Source organism: Hemitrygon akajei, chromosome 27, assembly GCF_048418815.1.
Source record: "Hemitrygon akajei chromosome 27, sHemAka1.3, whole genome shotgun sequence".
NCBI classification, from domain to species: domain Eukaryota; kingdom Metazoa; phylum Chordata; class Chondrichthyes; order Myliobatiformes; family Dasyatidae; genus Hemitrygon; species Hemitrygon akajei.
In genome coordinates, this window is record NC_133150.1 from 29,780,318 (window position 1) to 29,806,967 (window position 26,650).

Consider the following 26,650-nt stretch of genomic DNA (forward strand, 5'->3'; position numbering starts at 1 on the left):
CTTGAGATTCACCTTCTTGCAGGCCGCCACAAAACAAGGAAACACAACTAGTATCCACAAAACGCCCCACAAGACCATCAAACATCTAATGTGATTTTTAAAAAAAAGAAATCTTGCGATCAATTAAAAAGAACAAATAAAACAGAGAGCATGGACTGCAGAGTCCCTGAAAGTGAGTCAGCAGCTGCAGAGCCAGTTGGGCACTGAGGCGATTGAAGCCTCGTGGAGTTGTGAATTGATCACCTGTTCGTCCTCCGCCCTTGGCCTGAACTCCTTAATCTTTGTTACCTGGTTTGACGCTTAAATGGGCTAAATGCTGGTTCCTTTTTCATTCATGGGCCGGGGCACTTCCGCCTCAATCTGACCTGAGGTTTCAAGCTGGCCTGAAGTCCACTCCAGCAATGGCCGCCGTGGCCATACCTGCATTCTCAAGAGTGCAGTTCGCCAAATCCTTCAGGATACCACAAAAACACCAGGCCGTACAGATGGTTCAGAAGCAGAACTCTCAAAGGGAAATTACAGGCTGTGGTTTGCAGTGATCATAGTCCAGAAATAAACACATGAAATATGCAAGGAGCTAGGCAATTTTTTTTGTTTAATTAATGTTGTTATTATTAACTTGGGTATTTCTCGTGAAAGTGACATTTACTGATGATAGCCTGAATTCAGCTTGCAATTTGACCACTATCTGAGACTCCCTTTCCTAAAGTAGAAGTTAAGATTGACCATTGGCATCAGAGGGAAACAGGAAGGTAAAATACTGAAAGTCAGTTAAAAGTTTTGTGCTAGATATCCCAAGTATGAAATGTTGAAATATGTGCAGGGAACTCTGTACTATCAGAGAAGCAGCTACTCTTTCCGCAAACAGCATCTAATTTTTAATTTTATTTTTTGTAATGCCTGCTTGTAGAATTTTTTGTTCTGCGCGAAATTGGCGCTGGCATAGTTTAAAGTGTCAAGTATTTCTGCAGCTCTTGAAAGGTTTTGCTTTGGTGGGTTTGATGTATTGTACAGAAGTTCTTACTTTGTCATTTTCTTCCATTATTTCTCCTGACTGCCTTACATTTTACAGGAAGGACCAGAACATTCTGTCTCCTGTGAACTGTTGGTACTTGCTGCTGAACCAGGTCAGGAGGGAGAGCAAGGACCACACAACATTGAGTGATATCTACTTGACCAACATCATTCCTCGCTTTTCACAAATCAGTGACGACTCTGTCCGCCTCTTCAAAAAGGTGAGCTGCTGCTCTTGGATGTTGTTGGTTCTCTGAAAAGTTGTTTTCCTGTCCACTCCTGTTTGGTGCGATGCCGACAATGTAAGGCACTTCCATGATCCTTTCTTTTCCCCATCTATGAACGTAACCTCCTGCTGGATAGTTTTCTGACTGCACACCATGCCTCCAACTTGCCCATCATTTTAAAAAAGCTATAAATTGCAGTAAATTATATACAGTATTTTAAAAAAATTAGTGCAAAGAAAGAGCCCAAAAAAGGGGGGAAACAGCGAGGTAGTACATGACCAAAGAAAAAGAAAATATGGAAAATTTATAAGGCTTATTTTCTTTAGGGTAGGTATCATGAATATAGCAATTTATGAGATCAGTGGTAAGTACATGAACAGTGTTGATCACAATCAAGTGAGTCCAAAATGAAGTGGAAGGTAGGAAGAATAGAAATCAAAGGATGTTGAATTGAAGTGATTGCATATTATCTTAATAGGGGTCTCTCATTGGCTACTGAGTATTAAAGTATGGTATAACAATGGCAAGCAAGCATCAGTCAGGTAAGTTCTTGATTAGTAAAGGTGTCAAAGGTTACAGGGAGAAGGCAGGAGAAAGGGGTTGAGAAGGATAATAAATCAGCCATGATTGAATGGTGGAGCAGATTTGATGAGTTGAAAAGAAGAGAATTAGACCAATGTCTTAGTCTTATTGTGTAGCTTTTAAGATATTCATCTGCATCCAAAAATTATTTAAGAGGATTTAGGAGGATTAATATGATTTAGGAAAATAAAACCAAACAAGTTTTCCAGGATTATAGAAAACCTACAGCACAATACAGGCTCTTCGGCCCACAAAGCTGTGCCAAACACATCCTTACCTTAGAAATAACCGAGGGTTGCCCATAGCCCTCCATTTTTCTGAGCTCCATGTACATTATTTAGCAGCTTCCTTATTTGATCAGTCTGTTGTCATGGAGTTGTGGGTCTTAAAGCTGAAGCAGATTTTATGTCTGGATGGTTTCTAATATTAGATAATGCGTAGGAGAAATTCCTGTTCATCCCTTTAGCACACACCTGTTTTCAAGCTGTAAAGTTCCTTTGCAAACGGGATTGTTGGAAAGGTAATTTATTTGTGTTACACACGCTATTCTTTAGAGTGAAAATGAAGAAGACGGAATAAATCGGACAGACTTTTCTGGGTGTGTTTGACAGATGCGAGGAATAAATTGAGACTTTGTGGGAGTTTTTTTTGCCTGCCCCTTCTTTCTTTCCCTGCCTCTGGTTTTGATTTCAACAGCTTTGGCATCAGAGTCCCACCCTGTCCAAAACTCAGCCTGTATACGTCTAAATGGGAGCTCACTTTAAAATAAAATCCTGACGGTTAACTGGTCTCTTCTACAAAGCTTGACTTCAGGTTGTTCTGGCACAAGGCAGCTATACGCTTTGACAGACTCCAAAATGTACATGTTCACTAGGACACTATTGGCATTGGGGTCGCGTCTACTTTGTTAAATTTCAACCATTGCTAAATGTTTTAAGGCAGTGACAATATTAACTCTTGCTTAAAAAAATTAAACGAGGTAGTCTGTTATCAGCAAGAAACGTGGTTAAGGAAGTACTGCCTTACTCTTACAGTTACCGTGCAGATGCTAATTAATTACTTACCAGAACAAGAATGATCTTCTGGTGCCCACCCATTTTAATTATATTTCCCATTCCCATTCCGATATGTCTACCCATGGCCTCCTCCACTGCCATGATGATATCACACTTAGTTGGGAGGAGCAGCACCTTATATTCCACAAAATGCTGGTGGAACACAGCAGGCCAGGCAGCATCTATAAGGAGAAGCACTGTCGACGTTTCGGGCCGAGACCCTTCGTCGGCCAGAAACGTCGACAGTGCTTCTCCTTATAGATGCTGCCTGGCCTGCTGCGTTCCACCAGCATTTTGTGTGTGTTGTTTGAATTTCCAGCATCTGCAGATTTCCTCGTGTTTACACCTTATATTCCATTTAGGTAGCCTCCAACCTGATGGCATGAACATCGATTTCTCAAATTTCTGGTGATGCACCCCCCCCCCCACCTTCACGATTCCCATCCCCTTTTCCCTCTCTCACCTTATCCCCTTACCTGCCCATCACCTCCCTCTGGTGCTCCTCCCCCCTTTTCTTTATTCCATGGCCTTCTGTCCTCTTCTATCAGACTCCCCCTTCTCCAGCCCTGTATCTCTTTCACCAATCAACTTCCCGGCTCTTTGCTTCACCCTTCCCCCATCATCTTCACCTATCATCTTCTGTTTCTGTCTTCCCCCCACCCCCACACCACCTTTTAAAATCTACTCCTCAGCTTTTTTCCCTCCAGTCCTGCTGAAGGGTCTTGGCCTGAAACGTCGACTGTGCTCTTTTCCGTAGCTGCTGCCTGGCCTGTTGAGTTTCTCCAGCATTTTGTGTGTGTTAATTAGTTTAAAGATTTCAGTTCTGAAATTGTTTCTATTCAGAGTTGGTCCTGATTGCAGACGGTGGCAAGAACTGATGGGACCGAGCTCTTTACACGGCCAGACTATCATCTGAAAATGGTTTGAAGGGCCTGAAATATGAATAAATATAGGAACAAATTCTGTAACTTATGGGTAATAGATCGCTTCTAAATCTGAAGTACGATTTTCTTCATGGGACACATTATAATTCATTCAGTCCATTAATAACCCTGAACTTCATAGGGGTTTTGCTCTATCTGCATAACTTAGAGTTCCAGGAAAAGTTATTGGGAGAAACAGGAAACAACAAGAGAAGAGTCCCGGTCCAAAACATCAACTGTAATTTTTTTCCATGGATCTGCCTGGCCTGCCGAGTTCCTCCAGCATTTTGTGTGTGCTATTTGGAAAAACAGGACCGGTCTGTCTTGTAAGAAAAGAAAGCAGATGATTTAATTTGACAGCTGTGATTGGAGCTAAATTCTGATTGGGAGGGTAATGCAAAGGTGTTTTTTTTGCATAATAAATCCTCATAGAAACTGGTTCAAATGGTCTGGGGCTTGTTTTCTATGGTGATACTTTTATACAGTAATGATGTTCCCTATAAGTCTGATGTCCTCAACAGAATTCAGTACCCATAATATGCTTTGTGAATAGAAAAAAAATTCTGAAATGACCTGCTAAAGTAGAGTAACAGGTAAGAAGGAATTTGCATCTTTAATAACTTCAGGGCATCTCAGAGAGCTTCCCCGCCAATTAAGTGCTTTGGGTGAGTAGTCTCCATTGTTATACAGGAAACACTTATGCAACTGTGCACACCAAACTCCCATACAGCTGCATGTTGGCAGTGACTGGATAACTTGCTTTGCAACATTGGGTGAACATGATAATAATTGCTGGTATATGCAGCAACAGGTGCCATCAATTTTAGCAGCACGGCAGGTTCTGTAATGAGATTTGCCAACATTGGGTAGAGGAGAGGAAAAGTCCAGTGATCCTTAGAAGTTAATAGTGTGACATAATTCAGAAGTAGTTAATAAACATTTGTCCACTTTAGCACTCAACTTGATCTTTCATCAGCCTATTGAAAGTAGATACATGAAGCATACTGAAGAATGTATTGAACCACCCAAGTAACTGCTGATTACGTAATTCATTTGCAGGTCAATTCTTTGTGGTTAGTCACACCAGGAACTAAATATTATTATTGATGAAGCTTGGTAAATAGACGTCTCGGGAGTTGACAGTTTATGTTCTACAGTATATGGCATCTGATACCGTCCTAGTGCACCTGCCACCCATGGGCTATAAAAGGGGATATTAGGAAAAAAATGAAGAGGGTCTTAAAATACAACAGGAACTCAAACACACTGTCAACCTTTTAACACTATCAACCTTTAAAATTAAAACTCCAGACTCCAGTTAGCAAAACAACCCTTCATTCACAAAGATAAATTATTTATATTATTTAATTCAGAAACAGTTAATAAAAATGTGTCCATATCACTCAAATGTGTCATAGCACTCAACTTTACCTTTCATCTGCCTATTGAAAATAGATACATGAAGCATGAGGACTTTGAAAATACATGAAAAACATGAAAATATATACATGAGAACTTTCAACATTGTTAGAATATACAGTTGTTACATGATTGCCTTGTAAGAACACAAGAAACTTCAAAGAGTAAAATCTGTTATAGTAGCTAAGTGGAATGATTGCACACTGAATGATAAATCAAATCCCATTACAATACAAGGGGGCGATTAATATGTTCATGGCCTAAGGTAGAAGGAGTCAATTTTAGAAAACCTAGCACATTTATTTTTCAACATAGTCCCCTCCTACATTTACACACTTAGTCCAGCAGTCGTGGAGCATACAGATCTTGGATCTCCAGAAAGTGTCCACAGCAGGGGTGATTGATAAGTTCGTAGCCTAAGGTAGAAGGAGATGAGTTATACAGTTCTCGTTACATGCACATGTAGGTCAACTCTTTGAGTGATTATGCAGAAAGTTTGAAGTTAATAACTCATCGGGGTGATTGATAAGTTTGTGGCCTAAGGTAGAAGGAGATGAGTTAGTAACTTCAAACTTTCTGCAAAATCACCCAAAGAGTTGATCTGCACGTGCATGTAACGAGAACTGTATAACTCATCTCCTTCTACCTTAGGCCACGAACTTATCAATTACCCCTGCTGTGGACACTTTCTGGAGGTCCAAGACCTGTATGCTCCACAGCCGCTGGACTATGTGTGTAAATGTAGGAGGGGACTTTGCTGAAAAATAAACGTACTAGGTTTTCTAAAATTGATTCCTTCTACCTTAGGCCATATTTACATGGGCCAATGGTTGATGGTCTACATTTTGCAGAGTTCACACTTGGCATTAATTTTGTGCAAATGTTGCATGGGTTATTCGCACGGAGTTTGGACTAAAAGGAGAAGTTGTTTAGACTTATGTGTGTAAAAGTGGAAGTTGAAACAGGGGAATTGCTGACTCTAGGTATCTCTGTCAATCCCAGCTCCTGCCTCATGTTCTTCATTGAAATATAGCCCTTGTTTTTCTTTTGGGGGGAAATCTCCATTCCATTTAAACCCTATTGCTGTTGGAAACAGATGAAACGCATATGCTTGCAGTAAGCACAAGAACGTAGTTTGTTGGCGAATGGATTGTGCACTAGCTTGGTTCTTAGTCCATTCACCGCTGTTTGAATGCTTCCTCATAATAACACTTTCATTTTGGAGGTGGGAGAGTCTTTTTCAACAAGAAGTTTGTGGCAGATTATGGTTGGCTTCTGAGGTAAAATTGCCTTTTGTTTGGCAGTGACCCAAAGGTCATAAGTAAGTTGTCATGTAGTCAATGGCAGAGACTCTAAATCCCAAGTCTTTCCACGGTTTACAATACGCAGGCAGGAGTAGGACTGAACTTTCTCCACTTACTTTAATAATTGTGCACCAAAAAGATTCCCTGCCACACAGAGTCAAGTTGCTGGCTCCATGCCACGCAGTTCTTAGTGCTATTAAAAACACTTAGTCTTTCTGTCACCAGGCTGTCATAGTTGCTGTCTGTACTATCAACAAAAATATGCCATAGTAATTCACCCAAGCACATCCAAACTCGTGGCTTGTGCTAACATGAAGGACGAGAGAAGAAGGCACGAGAACCGACTCCCCTCCAAGTTTCTCACTACTGCATTGAATGTTGCAGGGTCGAGAGCCCCATATAATCAATAAATTTATCATACATAAATTGAGCGCATAATTCTCCAAGTCAGAATTCCGTTCCTGTGCACGCTCTTCCTATCCGCACTCGAAGGTATGTGAGCCGCATTGGTCTTAATGGCAAAGGATGGCACCACAGTGGTCCTGCCCACTTTGTGATGCTGTCCTTTGCCGTAAGGAGCATCGCTGTTCATCAATGTAATTTACTGCCATAAAGTTGTAGAGTGTAGGAAGGTCACAGATAAGCAGATCAGCAGAGGTTAAAGGTAGTTTTCAGGAAAAGTTGTGAAATTTATATTCTGCATGTACATGTGCCATATCTCACTCTGGGCTGGACAACTGAGTTAGTAAAATTACTACTTTCTATGTGTCTTGAATACTCTCAAAATATTGCTGCTTAAAGCAGATGTTTTATATATATATTTATATATATAATATCTTATTCTTGTATATGACACACCTTTGAATTCTCTCCACTGTCTTTGTGCATTAATCCTCCCATGCCCCACCCTGAAATGTGGCATTCTTTCAGACAATGATGTAGTATAGTTCCATATTCTTCCATGACTGGGTAGTGCTGATTATGAAATCATTGTATTAGCTGCTAATTTGCCCTTTAACATCCAGAAATACTTTTCTTCCAGTCCTTCTATGCTAATTTACCAGCCCTTGAAACATAAGTAGTGTTTTGATAACTGTTTCAGTAACATTAATGCTTAGCCTTGGATGGTTTTGAGCATTTTTAACATTACTGGCTCTTGTCCGAGCAAGTGGATGAACTAAACTCATGACTTCTAATTTGTAGCTAATGCAAAAGCGTTGGGAATCGGGAAATGAGTCAGTTGCCCCATGCCATCTTTCTTGTGCGCTGCCTAAGCAGCAGAGGCTAACAAAAGGCAGATTTGTCTGAGGAACTGTTCTTAATCTGCCCTTTGCTGATGTGGGACCTTCATTACACTCAGCTGGGTAGAACTCATTGCAGTGTAAAAGGCCTCAGTGACAGGGTTTTGTTTTTTATTAAGAAATAATAAACTTTTGGTATGTTATTTTGGTTTTAATTCTGTAATTTGTATCTTCTACAAACGTAATTTTAGCTGCTTTAGTTTTTCTCTTTTTCTTCTCTAACTTTATCTTTGTCTACCCCACCCCCTCTCTACTTGTTCTTGCAGTGTCCTTTCCCTTGCAGTTATTTAATTTTAGATGTCCAGTCCTGGATTTTCGCTGTTAGAGCTTTGCAGTTGTGTGGGCATTATCTAAACATAGGCGTAACTCAAGAGCTTGTCAATTTGGATTAAGTTCAAGGCATCCTTTTATTATTGTGTACGGCCCACTGAGAAGTCTAAATTTCCCCAAAATAAAACATGAAGTTGACCACCTGGTCCCATGTGATCATGAGTGATCTGGCCTAAGATTATACTCCTCTTTTGTGCCAGTTCCACAAAACCCTCAGTTCCTCAGCCTTTCAAAACTCTATCTGCCTCCACTTTAAACACCTCCAGCGATCTTGCCTCCACTCAACTCTTTCTGTTAGAGGATCCCAGAGATTCGCCATCTGCTACGAGAAAGAGTTCCTGGGCATTTCAGTTTCTTAAAAATGCTCTTTTATCTTCTTTTGAAACCGTGCCCTGAGTAGAAACATCTCAGTAGATCTTACATGTTTCTAGAAGGTCACTCCTCATTATTTTTACCACTAAACATTATAACTCTAATCTCTTCAGCTGTTTGTGGTAAAGCAACGCTATCATCCCAGAAATTTGCCTGGAGAATTTCTTATTCACTGCCCCCTATACTAATATCTACTTTCTTAAGGAAGGAAACCAAACTCTGAGATCTCATCAGTACTCGGTAACAATATGTATTAATTTTACACTCCCAACACCACAGCAATATAAAAATTGCTGCATTCATTGTTTGCTCTATTTGCATGCTAACTTATTATATTTTATTGGTAAAGAGATTCATAATTTCCCCCATTTAAATAGTAGACCACCTTTTGATTTCTCCTACTGAAGTGCATGACTTTGTATTTCCGAATACCTTAAACGCGGTTTGTCAAGTATTTTCCTACTCATTCAATCTTTCTATATTCTGTCTAAACATCTCCATTTCAGTGTACCCTCCTGCTTGATTTTGCATCATCAGACCTCTGAAATAAAGAAAGGCAGACTCGCTTGAATCTTGCTTATCCCATCTCTCTTTTTCAATGCAGAGTAAAGAGGTTGGTGTTCAACTACATGAAGATTTGATGAAAGTCCTGAATGAGCTGTACACGGTGAGTGTGATGCTTTTTGCTACACCTCTTTTAATAAGAAGCTCACAGCTTCTATTTTTGTAATCTCTCAATAGTTACTTGCACTGCCCGCTGTTACCAAAACCCCAAATTTAGCTCCAGTGCGTTCGCTAATCGCTTTGCAACACTGGTGTTAAAACCATTAAGAACATATGAGCTGGATTTGACTACTTGGTGTTTTTTGCTTGCTCCTATGCACAATAAGATCACGAGTAACATGTATATGACTTATTTACTCATTTTGGTTTTGCAATTTTAATAAGTTACCTGACAAGCTCAGCAGTCTGAGTTTTACGATTTTCAGCTAAGTTCTAGCCTCAATAACATTGCAGGGGAAAGTCCTGGCTTCCCACTACCTCTTGTGTGAATTTTAAGTTTATAATTGACTTTGCCTTCTCATCGTTCACAAGAGACCTAATCAAGTTGGCTTACTGGTTTCGATTGCTCTTGGTGAAAGGCACACATACTTAGGCATTTATTGAGGGCTACATTGCATTCCCATCTCATAGTTGAGCACATTATGGGAAGTCGTACCTCATCAGTACAATCATTGTGAGCTAACATAAGATCTAATTTATTGAGAGAGATGTTGCTCTTTAACTTGTAGTGGTCCATATTTAATCCAATAGTGGTTCTGTGGGTTCCTGCCAGGGAGATTTCTGTTTCAGTGCTGTGGTTACGTTCTGGAACTTAAAACCATCCTTTACAAGTAAGCTCCTTGAGCAGGCTGAATCATAGAGTGTTACAGCACAGAAACAGGCCTTTCGGCCCATCCAGTCTGTGCCAACCCGATACTCTTCAGTCCCATTGACTCGCAGCTGGACTATTGCACTCCATCCCCCCCCCATCCATGTACAGGTGTCTCCCCCCCCCCTTTACAAAGGTAGAGCGTTCCTACAAAACCTTTCTTAAGCCGTAATGGCGTAAAGTGAAGAACCATTCATTTATATGGGAAAAATGTTCGTAAAAGTGAAAATCCTCTTTGTAATGCGAAAAACGGGTTACTAATGTAGATCTTTTGTAAAAGCAAAGTGGCGTAAAGCAAACAGTTGTAAAGCAATTTGTAATTTGTACTTATCCAAACTGGGAAGGAACGAATTTCTAAATATTCAGCATGCAGTAAGAGGAAAATCCCTGCTCAGTCCCAGACATTTAAATTGTTAGGTCAGCTCAGAAGTGTCTTGGATTTCATGGTCACTCTTCCCCAAACATCCCAAACTGCTGTGAGAGTAAACCTAGCCAGGGAGACTGACTTACTTTACAGAGAGTAGTCAAGGTCTCACTCCAGATTCATGCTGCACGTGTGGAGTGAGGATGAAATGGAATGGCAATGTTTGTGTGGTTGCACCTCATGCCCTTCGGATGAAGTAGTGGAACTAAATTAAAAAGAGAGAGCTCCGCCTGCTTTATCAGGAATCCTTTTATCATTGTCTGACTTCAATGCATTAGACAACCACAGTCTTTAATTTCACTTACATAAAGTGGTGGAAGGATATACAAGATAGGTATAGTAATGTTCCCTATCATAGAACGATGTAGGTATGTAACTCCTATTGAGGAAAGTGCAAACTCTTCAGAGGGGCTATTGGAGAATTGAGTGCGCACACATTAACTAACAAGGCATTAGCCAAAAGTCTGGTTCAAAGAGAAACACTTAACATTGTCCTGCTATTTTGGGATTAGTCTGATATCTCTAGCCTGATGCAATAAAGAATCATAATCTTCTTCTGCGTGTATAGAATGTTTTATACCCCATAAATTCTCATTCGGGTCGAACTAAGGTGGGAAAAGAGTGGAGGGGCAGGTAGTTTTTGCAATAGGTGTGGAAATAGTTGAGGTCAAAACGTGCCAGACTGTTTGCGAACCCGCCCTAATTTGTTAGTGATTTGTGAAGTAGGGACAGTAAGGGAAATTATTTTATGACATTTTACAATGTTTTGATGATGAATGATTATTATTTGCATGTTACCACTGGAGAGACAAGCACAGAGCAGTTAATGGGAGCCTGTGCTGAATACTTTTTTTCCAGAGTTTTCTTCTGTTTGAGATGCCATCACTGTCAAGCACCATCAAGAAAAATGGGAGCAGGGGCAGGCCATCAAGCCCTCCAAGCCTGCCCCACCATTTAATGTAATCGTGGCTGGCCTCAACTTCTCTGCCATTTTTCCATATCCCTCTTTTCATGGATATATCAACTATATAACTAACTCCACTTTAAATACTTTGAATGTTACAGTCTCCATATCTCCTGAGATAAAATATTCCAGATATTCAACATCCTCTGCGAGAAGGAATTTCAACACACCTCAGTTTTAAATTACTAGCCTTTTATATTGCAGTGATGTTCCCTTGTTTAAGACTATTCCACAATGGAAACATCCCAACATCTACCATGTCAAGCTCTTTTTGGGTCTTACATACAGTGGATTCTGGTTAATTGGACCATCAGTTAATCAGGGCAGCTGCGTATTTGGGACAACGCTTAAAGAACAAAAACTAATGGAGAAATAGCTGGGATTCCCGTAATTTATTTGGGCCACCATGCTGCTTAATTGGGACAGGAGACTTGCTGAAAGGTTTCTATTTAATGTCAGTCACATGCATTTAGGTGGCTGTTAGACACTACACTGTGCTTAGAGTGAACGATTTTTAAATAGAAGCAACACTCACAAAATGCTGGAAGAACCCAGCAGGCCAAGCAGCATCTATGGAAGAGAGTATAGTCAACATTTCGGACTGAGATCCTTCATGAGGACTGGAGAAAAAAAGACAAGAAGTCAGAGTAATAAGGTGGGGGGAGTGGAGGTGATAGGTGAAACTGGGAGGGGGGAGGGCTGAAGTAAAGACCTGGCTCCCCTCCCCTCCTGGTTTCACTTATCACCTGGTATTTCTTTCTCCCCTCCTCCCACCTTCTAACTCTGACTCCTCAACTTTTTTTCTCCAGTCCTGCCAAAGGGTCTCAGACTGAAACGTAGACTGTACTCTCTTTCCCATAGATACTGCCTGGCCTGCTGAGTTCCTCCAGCATTTTGTGTGTGTTGCTTGGATTTCCAGCATCAGCAGATTTTCTCTTGTTTGAGTTTTTAAATAGAGTGTTTGTGTTCAAAAAGCAGTGATTTTTGTCACTGATAGCTGGCAAGAAATAAGCAGTAAAACAATTCGCAACAGATTTGCTCAGCGCGGTTTCAAGCATTCAGGCTTGGAGATGCCAGAAATGGCCGGTAGTGAAAATTAAACGATTTAACAGCTTTAACAAGATAGGGACTAAGATGAAATTGAAGATGTTGACAACCATCTTGAATGTTAAATGAAAATGAAAATTTGGAGAATGCAATTGTCAGAAGCATTGCATGAAGTCAGTCCATTGTTTGCACTAGATGTCTACGTTGATTTTGTTCATTTACATTCAATCAAAAGAACACAACACTGTACACTGGATGAATTCCTCCGTCAATAACGATTAGGAACACAGTTTTGTAGTACAGTAGAAGTATTGGTAGTGGTCTAATTTGTTCTGTATTTCATTTAAATACATAATTTGTTACTCAATTAAATGGTAGTTTGTCTTTTCTATATCTTTGTAACTATTTCCATGAAACTTTGGCTTTTTGAGTCAGCCACTTAATTGAGACAAAATGTACTAGTCCTGATTAAACGGGATCTATTTGATTAAGGCCTCCTCTCATTATTCAAAACCTTAAGGAATACGGGTCCATTTTTTTTGGTTACTCTTGGTAGGGCAAGCCTCTTGTCCCAGAAATTAGGCTTTGTATAGCTCCTTTATATAGCCTTGAGTGTTACAGTATTCATTTTAGGTAAGGGGATCCAAAACTATGCAGTATTCCTTATGAGGTATGATGGCCATATGGGATAATTCAAAGGTTTCAAAGGTACATTTAGTGTCAGAGAAATGTATACCATATACGTCTGGAGATGCTTGTTCTTCGCAAACATCCACGAAGACAGAGTAGTTCAGAGTGCCCCAAATAATGAACGACAGTTAAATGTTAGAACCCCAAAGTCCCCCCAGCTCCCTTCCCTCCCGTGCGTAAGCGACAACGAGCAACATTCCCCCCTCCCCCCAGCAGCAAAAAAAAGCATCGGCTCCCGCCACCGAGCACTCAAGCGTGAGCAAAGCAACAGCAAAGACACAGACTTGCAGTTACCCCAAAGACTACTCGTTCACCCGACATTCGACATACCACAGGCGCTCTCTCCCTCTCCCCCTAATAAGGGAGGAAGAGGTGGCTCTGTTTCAAAGCGAGCGGGGAGACATAGTAAATAACTCGCTGGTTTATGATGTTAAAAGTCCATTACGATGTTTTTTTCCAAGCTCTGTGCTCAAAGATCTCAAGTCTCTGGGCACACAGCGGTAGACATTCTGACTCCCCTGATGACACACAGGTCTCCTGCCATGACACTGACCTTTGATCTGTCTGTCTCCAGAGCCCCAAGATCCTAGGCCTCCAAAGCCGAGCCGAACTCTTAGGCCGAGCCATTGGCTTGCCAAAGAACGGCCAGTTATGAAACACCGAGAGTGGCTCCCATTCCCACAAAGTCAGCGTGTAACTGCAGGTCAGGGTCTTCAAAAGAACCCTGAAAAGGAAAAATAAAGATATTAAAGATGGAAATGGAGCTGTTTCCGAAGATGCAGGCAAAGGAGTTGCCGCTTAGCGCCATCATTACTTCGCTCCTCTTCCAATTACAACAAAACCTCCCTATTGTTAAATTCGAACCTCTGTAATAAATGTCAAAATACCATTTGCCTTTCTAGTGTCCTGAGACTCATGCACCAGAGTCTCTAGGCCCCTCTACACTTTACTCAAATGCAGCCTCTCACCATTTAGATAACAATCTGCATGTTGCTTTTTCCTACCAAAGTGCACGATCTCAAATTTCTGCAGGTTATGTTTTATTTTCCAGTCATTTGCCCACTCACTCAATCTGACTATATCCCACGGCAAATTAACAGCATCCTTATCATAACATGCCCTTCTATTTTTCTATCATGGGCACATTTTGAAGCCTTACAAAATGTCCCTTCCACCAGAAGAAAATCATGTAAATAGTGAACAGTTGTGTGCGCCAAGAACTAATCCTTGTGGTACTCCAATAGTTACCACATTCTATCTGAAAAGGACCTGTTTATCCAGTTCTAACGTAATAGGTCCCAACAGTACTGTGGGCTTTCAGATTTTGCACCAACCTCTCATAGAGCATCTTGTCAAATGTGTTTTGGAGATCTAAATCTACATTTTCTCTATCAATTCTCCCTGGTTTATCCTCAGAGAATTCGAACAAGTGTTAGTTTAACTTGTATAAAACTGTAGTGACTAGGTTTCATTATCTTCAAATTTCCTAAATGATTGGCCATTTCCTCTTGGATTGTTCACTCTCACACCTTCTCACTAATAGTTGAATTCTGTACCTTCTTCCTTTCTCCTTTTCTGAACAAAGGAGTCACATTAAGTTTTTCAAAAGAGATGTTGAAGGAATGTGTTTGGAAAGGTGTGGAGGCGAGGCTTAATTTCATAATTGGATGTTTTGGAGTAACTGAGGCGAGGTGGGTGATAAAGGCACAGGTGTTCACGCTCCACTCCTGAGAAGCTGACCTTTAAGATTATTTCACGCATGCATTTACCTAATGACTGCTTATGGAAAGATAACTCCAATATCAACTAAAAAAAATAGATCCACCTGTAATGTTCTCCACAATGATTTTAGAGTGACACAAGCATGTCTGCTTTTAAATGTTCATATAGTCTCTGTTCTAATCACTTCATTCGTGCTTTGAACTGTCTGGAAAATTTGCTGTCTATACTAACATTTAATTATATTTTGGGTGTTTTCATTTTGTTCTTGATCTTTGGTCATTGGTAATTGCAGACATTGTCTGTGTACTCTGCCCATCTCTTCTAACAAGAATTCCTTTAACCCCCTTTTTGCTGCCCTCTTCATGTTAACTTTCACCAGCTGCTTGTTCTGTCACTATGTTGCTGCATTCTGAAACTATTCAGCTCTTCGAACTTTTACTGTCCCAGTGCAGAGTCTTGACCTCAAATAATGACTTGCACCTTTTGCCTCCAAAGATGTTGCTTGAGCTCCGAGTTCCACAGAGATTCCACCTGATTTGTTGCTCCAGATTTCTTTTTTGACTTCAGCCTTATTGTCTCTGTTTTCAGTCCCTCTTCATACATTGTCACCAGCCCAACCTCATTCTCTTCACTCTCCTGTGTCATTCCATCTCGTCATTTCCCAGTTTCCAAAATAATGCCCACTCTCTTTTGTCATCCACCTTCTTCTTGTTGCTGCCATCAGGAAGGAGGTACAGAAGCCTGAAAGCACACACTCAGCGATTCAGGGACAGCTTCCCCTCTGCCATCCGATTCCTAAATGGATGTTGAGTCCAAGTACACTAGCTCACTACTTTTTTAATAATTTCTGTTTTTGCACTACTTATCTTAATTTAAGTATTTAATATACACAAACGGTATATACATACTGTGATTCACTATCTATATTTATCAAGTATTACATTGAACTGCTGCCGCAAAGTTAGCAGATTTCACAACATACAGTATGCTAGTGATATTAAACATGATTCTGAATTCTTCCCTCCCTTTTGCCTACCCTCCTCTCTCTGTTTCCCTCTCCTACCCTCACGCTTGTTCACTGTGTTTGCATTCCTCTTTATATAACTTACTTGAGATATCTTTGTAAGGAATTCTACAGAAAGGCAATTTATCGTAATGAATATTGTATCGGTGGAGCAATCTTGCTTACCTTTCCTGGTTTCTTTAATGAAATAAGTGTCAGACGCTTTTAGCTATGATGACATTTAATTTGACAGTCATTGAAGGAAGAGAAGGAGATTGATGCCCTCTTCTGTTAGACCAAGGTCGATGCTGTGTCCACCATTATTAGCTGGCTGAGGAAAGTTGTTCTAGAGACCACAGAAGGCAGGCGAAGGACATGAACAAGAAAATGCCAAATCAACTTTCCCTCTCCTGGGTTGACAATGCTCCTCAGCTATCCTTGTGATTCAAATTCCCTGTAAAATGGCTGTTTGGTTAAGTATCCAGGACATCTTCAAGAAGCGAGGCCTCAAAAAGGTAGCATCTGCCATTAAGGACCGCCATCACCCAGTTCACATCCTGTGCCCGTTGCTACGATCAGGAAAAGGTCCAGAAGCCTAAAGGCCCCCACTCAGTGATTCAGGAACTGCTTCTTCCCCTCTGCCATCCATGTCTCTGTTGCAAATAGAAATTTCGTGACATATGCCGATGATATTAAATCTGATTCTGATTGATATGCGTAATTTAAGTCAGTGGAGCTTGATTACCTTTGTAGACCGGAGCATTTATATAGAATTTTTTGATCAGGAGATTAAATGGCAAGGAGGGCTAAATAATAAAATAGTTGTGGTTAGCCTTACTGTGACAGAGATTGAACGGATGGGTCAAGTTAGTGCTCATATTAGCAGAGGATATGGAAGAAAAGTGGTTGAGTAGAATCCTTAAGTGTATATGGGCTCTGGAAGAAGAAAGATTGATGGAACAGGTCCATTAAATGATGCAAATGTTGTACCTTGTGACATTACAATTTAACCATTTTGGAAAATTTCAAGTTTTGAGTAAAGAAGCTGCAGTCACTACAACGACCTAGTGTACTGTTATAGATTTCTGCACAGTTGCAGTGTGGCATGCTAATGAGTGTTTTGGTTGAAGGCTCACCACCGCAGACTTCAGTAACAAATGAGTCCGCACTACCCAGGGACAGAAAAGGCTGCTGATAGGAGCTCTATTAGGACCTGTGTGGTTGGAGGTCAGGGGGTTGGCTTTTGTGGAAGTGGTGCCTTGTTAGGCTTGGTGGAGATCAGGGACCCTGTTGGAGGAACTCGAAGGAGCCGAAACGCAGATTAAAAGGTTGATACCTCATAAAAAGGGACCGTGAGGTGTTAGCATATTTAGAGAGCTGAGGTATCAATGGACTAGGTGGCAGCAGCAAGAGCCGAGGAGAGGTGGAGCAATCAGGGAGTTGGGAACATTGGACGTTGAGATACTGGGGGCAGTGTTAATCAGATAGTGTTGGGAGAGTGGATGGAAGGGAGTAGTCAGTACTGTGGTAGAGGAGTCATATCAAATGATAGAAGGTAACCATGGGACTCAAGTTGGTGGGATCCAGTCTGGCATTACACTTTGACAATGTAGTTGTCCTTAACGTGACCAACAATAGTTAAACCCAGCATACGACGTGGATTAATTTCCGTAGAATGGTTCAAAAGCAATGATACATGGAAACAAATACATTTAATAGACATCTGAATTTGAAATGTGATGGATATATAAATGTCTTATCAAATATCATAATCATACTGAATAAGAACAGGCCCTTTGGCTCAGCTCAACCTTGCTGACCCTGTTGCCCAGTGAGCCAGTCCCGTCTGCACACGCTTCATCCATAGCCCTCTAAATCTCTGCTGTCCATCTACCCTGGATGATTTTTCAATGTTGCTAATGTGCCCTCCTCCAAAAATAGAAATTAAAAACAGTAGTGAGGTAGTGTTCATGGGTTCAATGTCCATTCAGAGATCAGATGGCAGAGGGGAAGGAGCCTTTCCTAAATCATTGAATGCGTGCCTTCAGGCTCCTGTACCGCCTCCCTGGTGGTAGCAATGAGAACAAGGCATGGCCTGGGTAATAGGGATCCTTAATGATGGACACCGCCTTTTTGAGGCATTTCTCCTTGAAAATGTCTTGGATTCAACAGAGGCCTAGTGCCCAGGATGGAGCTAAGTTTACAGTTCTCTACAGCTTAGTTTTATCCTGTGCAGTAGCCCCCTTCCCCATACCAAACAATGATACAGCCAGTTAGAATGCTCTCTGTGGTACAGCTGTAGAAATTTGCAATTGTCTTCGGTGGTATGCCAGATCTTCTCCAACACCAAAAGAAATATAACAGCTATTGTGCCTTCTTTGTAGCTGCATCGATATGTTGGGTCCAGAATAGATCCTCAGAGATGTTGCCACCCAGAAACCTCAAATTGCTGCTCATTCTGAATCCCCACCACTCCCTGTGTGAAGAAGCCGCCCTGATAGCCATTGTAAATCTCTGATCTCTAATCTTAAACTTGTGCCATCATGATTTTAGCACCTCTCCCTGCGAAAATGATTCTGTGTTTTCACCCGTGCCCCTCATGGTGTTATATAATTCTGTCAACTAACCCCTCAATTTCCTTTGTTGCAGGGAATAAAGTTGTAGTCTGTGCAACCTCTCTTTGTAATTCAAGCCCCCAAGTTCAGGCAGTATCCTGGTAAATCTTTTCTGCATTCTTTCTGGTTTAGTGACAACTTTTCTACAAGCGTGTTTGTATAACAGGGCAATCAAATCTACACACATTAAGAACATCCTCACCGCCATCTTATGTAACCTCAACATTACTTCCCAGGCCCGCGTGAGAAACACCTCCTTCACATCCTATCTACTTGTGATGCCACTTTCAGCAAACCTATGCACTTCCACCCCTAGTGGAACTCTTTTCATAATGCTCCCCATTCTCTGTACAAATCCAACCCCGGATGGAAAGTCGGTCCTCAGCCGATATCCCTAACTGATCAAGATCCACCTGCAATTTTGCATCATCTTCGACACCATTTACACTGTTTTAGTGTTCTGTTGAACAGAATCCGTTTGAATTTCCAGAATTATATGAAATGACTTGGAAATAATTATTGTCATATTTCTCTCTATCAGAATCCCATTTTCTCAGCTGCAGATTTACTGGAAGTTTCAGATATTTATTCTGCCTCGCACTGAAAGACTTAGCATGATGACACTGGCCTTGGAGATATAAAACTTGATGGATTGTGCAATTACATTTGGCTCTGGCTGCATCGCTGTTCCATATGAGTTTCTGTTGTAGTGTTCCTACAATAAGTCAGCTGAATTTCGGTGTGGAAGTATGCAATTTCTGTAAACCAATGACTAGACTGCCTCCTACTCTTATCCCCCTCAGGGACCTGGCCACACATAGCCTGATCTAATGAGGGGGATCATATAACTATTTGATGTAATTTTCCTTTATTTAAATGTTTGAAATCACTGTCCATGTGTCCTGTGCCAAATGAGCACTTTGATTACGGTGTTTTAATTGTTATCCTTTGATATAGTTGTCTCTTGAAAACAGAAACATATGGACAATTACTCTTTTAAAAGAAAAACAGTCATTGACTATATTAAGTTACACTGGTATGGATGAAGGATTTCCTCGTAGGCTTCGGGTCCCACCCTTATTTCTCTGACCCTGAACTGTGACTATGACACAGATGTTGGAAGCTGGCTCATCCTTATAAGGATTGCTGGTTATCACTGGGCGAGTGTGGCGTGGTTGGGTTTTAGCGAGATGGGTGGTGGGGTTGTGGACTCCGCAGATGTGTGTTTAGAAGGTCCATTTGATGGTCTGTCAGACTCAATGTCAGCAGAAGTGATAGAATTGCAGGCCTTTTAATTCTCTTTTATTCGTGGTGACTTTGATTGGAATGATCTGGGCATGTTCAGTCTTCACCCTACATGGAAAATAGTTCTCCTCCCCTGTGTATTTCCAGTAAGACCCTTCCAGTAGTTTCTGAATCAGTGCATCTACATCATCTTCGAATATTAATTGTCTACATGCTTTACACTTTCTTGGTACTTGCAACAGTATATCCTCAATGTACTTGTTTATGGAATGATTTGTTTGGGATGACGTCCTGTCGAAGGGTTTCGACCCGGGACGTCAACTGTACTTTTTTCCATAGATGCTATCTGGCCTGCTGAGTTCCTCCAGCACTTTGTGTACGTTGCGTGGATTTCCGGCATCTGCAGATTTTCTCCTGTTTATGATTTGTTTGGAGGGCTAATATTCACATTTTTCTGGAAGTTGATGGCGTTTTTGAAGGCATTTGGCTGCCTAATGGTTTGCTCATAACATTCACAATATATTCACAAACTGAAGGCTCTGGAGATTGATTTGGGAGATGGGAGATGACAGGTTAGGGACTCCCCCATCTAGACTGGAATTCAGTTGTTGGATTATAATCCAATGCTGTCACCAAGGATTGTTCGGGCCTCAGTAAGTTAATCATTGCTCTTGTGCACTTGACTTTGTCATAAGCACGGAGGTCAGCCTCGCAAAATATATAGAGTGCACAACAAGGTCCAGCAAACAACAAGTGAGGAAAATGACATCATGTTCTGTTTGCAGATAGCTAAGGGAGGAATGCTGGATAAGAGAATTGTTTCAAAAATTGTTTGCACTTAAGAGCACCTTTCAAGATGAGGAAAGTGCTTCATAGCCAGCAAAGTGCTTTGTGGTGCATTTGGGCAGGGGTGGGAATAAGGTAGTCATACCAGAGTTTGACAGAATAAGACAGACCAGGGCTGATTTTAACAGCCGGTAAGAAAGTAAAAAATCATAAGACACCTGAACTGGGACTTGAACTCCCAAACTACTCATTGAAGTAAGAGTGCCTCCCACTGTGGCCCTTAAGTGTTCAATGGCATTAATTGCTTATTTAGTATTTAATGGCTGTAATTAAAGTTAATTATTTAATCTTTGTAATTAATAGCAATTGTTAACTAGTAAAACAATATCTATTTTATAATTTCTTGAAAATGGAAACTAAACAGCTTGGGCTGTCGACAAATTACGATTCCTTGATCAAATTGCAGAGATATTCCAATAAAATATAGTGATTGATTTTCCATGACCGTGGTGCATTCTCCCCTCACCTCAGTGAATTAATCTGTGATTATCAACTGTTTATTTATTCATTTATTGGGATATGGCGTGGAGTAAGATCTCAAACCAGTAATCCCGCGATTTAACCCCAGCCTCATCATGGGACAATTTACAATGACTAAATAACCTACCATCTGGGATGCCTTTAGACTGTGGGGTGGGGGGTGTGAAGCCGGAGCCTCCAGAGGAAATCGACACAGTCACGGGGAGAACGTACAAACTCCTTACAGAGTCCTTGACAAATTTTCTCTAAATTTCAGAGCTTCCAGTTCAGTAAATCTAAAAACCAAAATAAAACTGCAGATACACGAAATCTAACGTTAAGGCGAGATGCTGGATGTCAGGCAGCTGTGAAAAGACAAGTGGAGATTATGTTTCACATTCCTGGTTTCTCTGATGTCTCACCTGCTGAATATTTCCAGCATTTTCTGCTTATAATTTGATGTCTCAAAAACTGCTTAACATCTGGGAGTTTAATTCCCTCTGTTGTGCTATATTTAGTGTAGCATTGGTACTTAATTCCTGGCTGCCTATTTAAATGTACTAATTAGCCCATTTATTTGAAATACTTCTTAATGATACATTAAAGCAGGACATTTGACTTATTTAGAAGCAGGTTTAATGGATAAGACAGTGCTGGTTATGCTCAGCAAATCGGGCAGCACCTCGGGAGAGAGAACAAGAGTTAACTTTTCATGTTAATAATTTTTTATCAGAATAGGTAGCTACTAGCGATAAAACAAGTGCCAAGATATAATGAAAAGAGAGAGAAGGCTATTAACGTGTTTTATTGAACGGTGCCTTGCTGTTGCCTGAATTTACGTTGAACTTCATTGGAATAGCAATGCAAGAAGCTGAGGGCAGAGAGGACATATAGAGGTAAGTAAAGATTTACAGCGACAGAAGTGAGGTGTTCCATTTGGCATTCCCAGTGTAAGCAACAGCGTAATAAACAGTGAACGCAGTGGACCGTGAGACCATGAAATATGGGAAAAATTAATTAATACCAGCAAACCAATTTGTGTTCTTCATTTGTACTTCAAACAGAACAGCTTCATTTGAAGACGTTATTTGGGAGAAAGGTGAATTAAAAGAGTGAAGGAGTAACAGAATGAAATGCCAAATGCTTATGTTTTAAGACCCATATTTTGTATACTCTTAGGTTCAAGAGCTTTGATGGGCTTGATTGCTGAGCCTGATAATAAATAAATAAATTTTATATATATGAGAGAGAGAGACACACACACACACACATAGTTATGGAATCTGCCCATCCAACCAAGGACTGCTTACTTTCCATCTCCATAGTAGCTGGGTTACTTTCCCAAAAAGGTACTTACACAATATCTGAGAAAATCATGCTACAGATACGCTTATTTTACAAATCCAGAATTACTCAACAACACAAGTTGTAACCACGTGGTTATAACAGCAAACATTGGTTTGGGGTTGAATGTATCTCTACCAATATATTAAAATCACATATTAAAATCTAATTCTTCATTTTCAGCAGCGATATTTCAAAATGTGGTTTCCAATAACAGTTTTATAACTTTAAGTGAAATAAATGCTATTGTGAGGGGAACAGCTGTTCCTTATATATAAGTTTTCTTCGACACACCTTTGGTATTCAAAATAAGTGTTACATACTTTGAAACACACCCTAAAAAGTATTTAGAATAGTTGAAGGAGATGACAAGATACAATATGGGCAAATGTTTCCTGTAATTGACAGTGTCTAGTAACAGAACCATAGAATTTGAACTCAGCCATCATCTCGTAGCACAGACTGAGTGCTGGAGGAACTCAGCTGGTCAGCGACATCCATAGAAAAGAGTAAATAGTCGCTGTTTTGGGCTAAGACCCCTCTGTGTTCCCTCTTTTCCATGGATGCTGCCTAACCTGCTGAGTTCCTTCAACGTTCAGTCTATGTTGCTTTAGATTTCCAGCATCTGCAGACTCCCTTGTGTTCATATTTTACTTACTTTCTTATACCAGAGAAAGAAGCCATTTAGCCCATTAAGTTTTGCAGCTGTCTGCAAGAAAACAAATCTCAAGGTTGTATAAAGCATACGTACTTTGATAATAAATGAACTTTGAACTTTGACGTCTCTGTCAGTTCTCAAAGCAAATTCCTTATCCCACTCACTTCTTGATCACATGTTCTTTTTCATATGGCCATAATTGTCACACTGATTCCCCAACCACGCTCTTGCCCCACCCAGTAACCAATTACCCTGTCACCCAGCACATGTATACAATGTGGTAGGAAACTAGTGTACCTTGGAAAACCCATGAGATCACAGGGAGAATACATAGACGTCACAAAAGGATTGACAGAGGCCAAAATCACGCCCAGGTCACTAGGGCTGTGGAGTGGTAGCACTACCTGCTGTACCAGCAGCCACCATAACGCCTCACGGCACATGGGGAAATGAGGACTTAGAGTAGCTGCCACCTGCTGAAAAGAAACTGTGAACAGTATCTTGAGTAGTTTGTTTACTTTAGCGAGGGTATTATGGTTAAACATGGTTAATCCATAGGATTATGGTTAAACAGCTGAAATGCAGATCAGCCATTGTCTTTTCAATTGGCAGATCAGGGTTGAGGTTGAACAACATCTTCATGTTTTACTGCCCACCCTACGACTTGACATACAAATATCCAGCCCACCTCTTCAGATTATTTCTTCTTTTTTGCAAAGGCAATTTTTGGGCAGCACACTCAACCCAAAGGTTAATTACACAAGTCTCGAATAATAGTTTTATTGAATGACACTGGTCCTGTTTGGCAGAATTTACAAAAGCAATATTTTTTCCACTGTTGATCAAGAACATGCCTGCCCTTTCATTTGGAACACCTACTCCACATGTTGCACAGATCCAGATGACAATAGAATTCCATTATACATCTGCCTTCCCTTGAATATTATGGGTTTGAGGGCTCCTTAGTTTGCTAGCTGTAAGGGTCGAGAATGAAATGAAAGCCAGTTTTTAATATATTCAAATCTGCAGCGGAAATTGATCCCTACTTTAAGATGTTTAGTAATTTTAAATAGCAAGAGAGCTTTATTCTGTACCTAATACTGGTCTCTTCCCTGACAGTGTTTTATGTAGCATTGTGGAAAGAACTTTATTCTGTATATAACCGGTTTGACCTGCCCTGTCAATCAGAATCTGAATCAGGTTTAATATCACTGGCATATGTCCTGAAATTGTTGTCTTTGTGGTGGCAGTACAATGCAATTCCTAATTATTAGAGGAAAAAACTGTGAATTGCAGTAAATATATATATGAAATAGTTAACTAAGTAATACAAAAATAGAAATAAAAAATGTAGTGAGGTAGAGTTCATGGGTTAAATATCTATTCAAAAATCGCACTGCAGAGGGGAAGAAGCTGTTCCTGAATTGTCGAGGGTGTGCTTTTAGGCTTCTGTACCCCCTTGCTGATGGTAGCAATGAGAACAGGGCATGTCCTGGGTGATTGGGGTCCTTAATAATGGATGTCACCTTTTTGAGACATCACTCCTTGAAGATGTCTGGATACTACAGAGGTTAGTGCCCATGATGGAGCTGATTGAGTTTACAACTCTCTGCAGCTTATTTCGATCCTGTGCAGTAGCTCCCCCCCCCCCCCCCCCCCAACCCACAGACGATGTCGCAGCCAGTTAAAATGTTCTCCATGGTACATTTGTAAAAATCTGTGTGTCTTTGGTGGCATATCAAATTTCCTCAAATTCCTTAAGAAATATAACCCCGGTTGTGCCTTCTTTGTAACTACATTGATATGTTAGGCCCAGGTTAGATCCTCAGAGATCTTGACACCCAGGAACATGAAATTGCTCACTCTTTCCACTTCTGATCCTGCTATGAGGACTGGTGAGTGTTACCTCATCTTGCCCTTCTTGAAGTCCACAATCAGTTCTTTGGTGTTACTGACATTAAGTGCAAGGTTGTTGCTGTGACACCACCCAACTAGCTGATATGACTCACTCCTGTACGCCCACTTGTCACCATCTGAAATTCTGCCAATAATAGTTCTATCATCAGCAAATTTATAGATGGTGTTTCAGCTGTGCCTATCCAGGTGATCCAAGGCCGTGTGAAGATATGCAGATATTTGATGATATGCAAACAAGATTCCTTCTGGAACACGCTGAAGTTTCTTAAAGGCAAAACTTACTGCTAAAGAGTACTCTGCACTGTGACCAAGTGTCCTTGCTTTGCAGGTTATGAAAACTTATCACATGTACAATGCTGACAGCATTAGTGCAGAGGGCAAGCTGAAAGAAGCAGAGAAACAGGAAGAGAAACAGATTGGTCGATCTGTGAAGCAGGAGGACCGGATAACAGGTCGTTCACCAGATCCAGTGGCCAGCATCCGATTCGAGGAAAAGCACCAGAGACGCAGCTCAGTCCGAAAGATCGAGAAAATGAAGGAGAAGGTTTGGCATCTTAGACTCTTTTTCTCTCCTTTCTCCATCTCATCTTCTTCCCACTGTCGGCTCTTTTGCCTGCGCATTTTTTTTATTCCACATATTCCCCCTCTTTTTCTTTTTTTTTTAAACTTTTCCTCCTCATGAGGTATGTCATGTCCAAATAGGCTTCATTCATGTGTGATGCAAAACCTGAGGTGTTAGGAGAATGACAGGAAATCCTTCGAATGGAATGACTGGTTAAGGGAGCAATTCCTGATTAGCTGAAGCAAGCTGGAGTTCCTCAGTCATCTGCAGGGTTAACAATAGTGAATGCAACCCAAGTCGAGAAACATCGTTGCTGTTCTGCCCTTCGGACACTTTATGTTTTTCTGTGTGATTAGGCACACTCAGCTTTTATTTTAATGAGCAGTGCCAGATCTGTATTGGGTCACTTCCTGTGCAGACAGGAAGTAGTAAGTATGAAAACACATTGGTTGGCGGTAGACCAGAGTTTTATGTTAGGAGCAAAAGATGTTTCTATCTAAGGCCATCCTGTTGTTTTCCCAGCAGAAAAATTGCTTTTTCACTCCTGATTCAGTAGGTTATGCCATCGAGTCTGCAATAAAACCAAAGAGCTAGGAGGCTATACTCTGACTCTCATGTCATTTTTACAGAGTTTGACTGACTGCCAAGTTGATGTTACGATACCTCAGTTGTTTTAACTCCTCCATTCTATGCGTTGCACTTCCCAATTGAGTTAGTTGAGGGCACGTTCTAATTTGGAATTGTTAATCACAGATGCGCAATAATGCATCTGTTGAATGTGACTCAGTTTGTTTAAAGTACTGGTACCCTACTGCTAGAGCCAGGGTTTGAAATCCCATCTGAGGTTTCCCTACCCTGATACAGACCACTTTTAAACCCTGTGCCAGGTGCCAGAGGATGCTTAACTCTTTGCTCTTGATGTTCTATTTTTCCTAGCGTCAGGCAAAGTATACTGAGAACAAACTCAAGGCGATCAAGGCACGAAATGAATACATCCTGGCGCTGGAGGCTACCAACAGCTCCGTCTTTAAGTACTACATCCACGATCTGTCTGACCTACTTGATGTGAGTCACTTTGCCAAGTTTTCTAGACGGCATACATCCTTTCCGATCTTTTTACCATCTTCAAAAGGGGTGAACGGGTTAAATTCTGGAGGTGGGTTGCATCAACTGGGTTATACTACATCACATAAAA

The 26,650-nt window shown here is 40.8% G+C and overlaps 1 protein-coding gene across 3 annotated transcripts in view; it reads left to right on the forward strand.

Moving 5' to 3' along the window:
- The window catches only part of srgap2 (SLIT-ROBO Rho GTPase activating protein 2), a 189,883-nt gene that overhangs the window by 113,025 nt on the left and 50,208 nt on the right, over positions 1-26,650 (forward strand). For all 3 annotated transcript variants that reach the window (XM_073030533.1, XM_073030535.1, XM_073030536.1), the window contains 4 exons: positions 1,073-1,235; positions 9,132-9,194; positions 25,222-25,437; positions 26,392-26,520. In XM_073030533.1, coding sequence (XP_072886634.1) covers positions 1,073-1,235; positions 9,132-9,194; positions 25,222-25,437; positions 26,392-26,520 — 571 coding nt within the window. The remainder of the gene's footprint in view (positions 1-1,072; positions 1,236-9,131; positions 9,195-25,221; positions 25,438-26,391; positions 26,521-26,650) is intronic.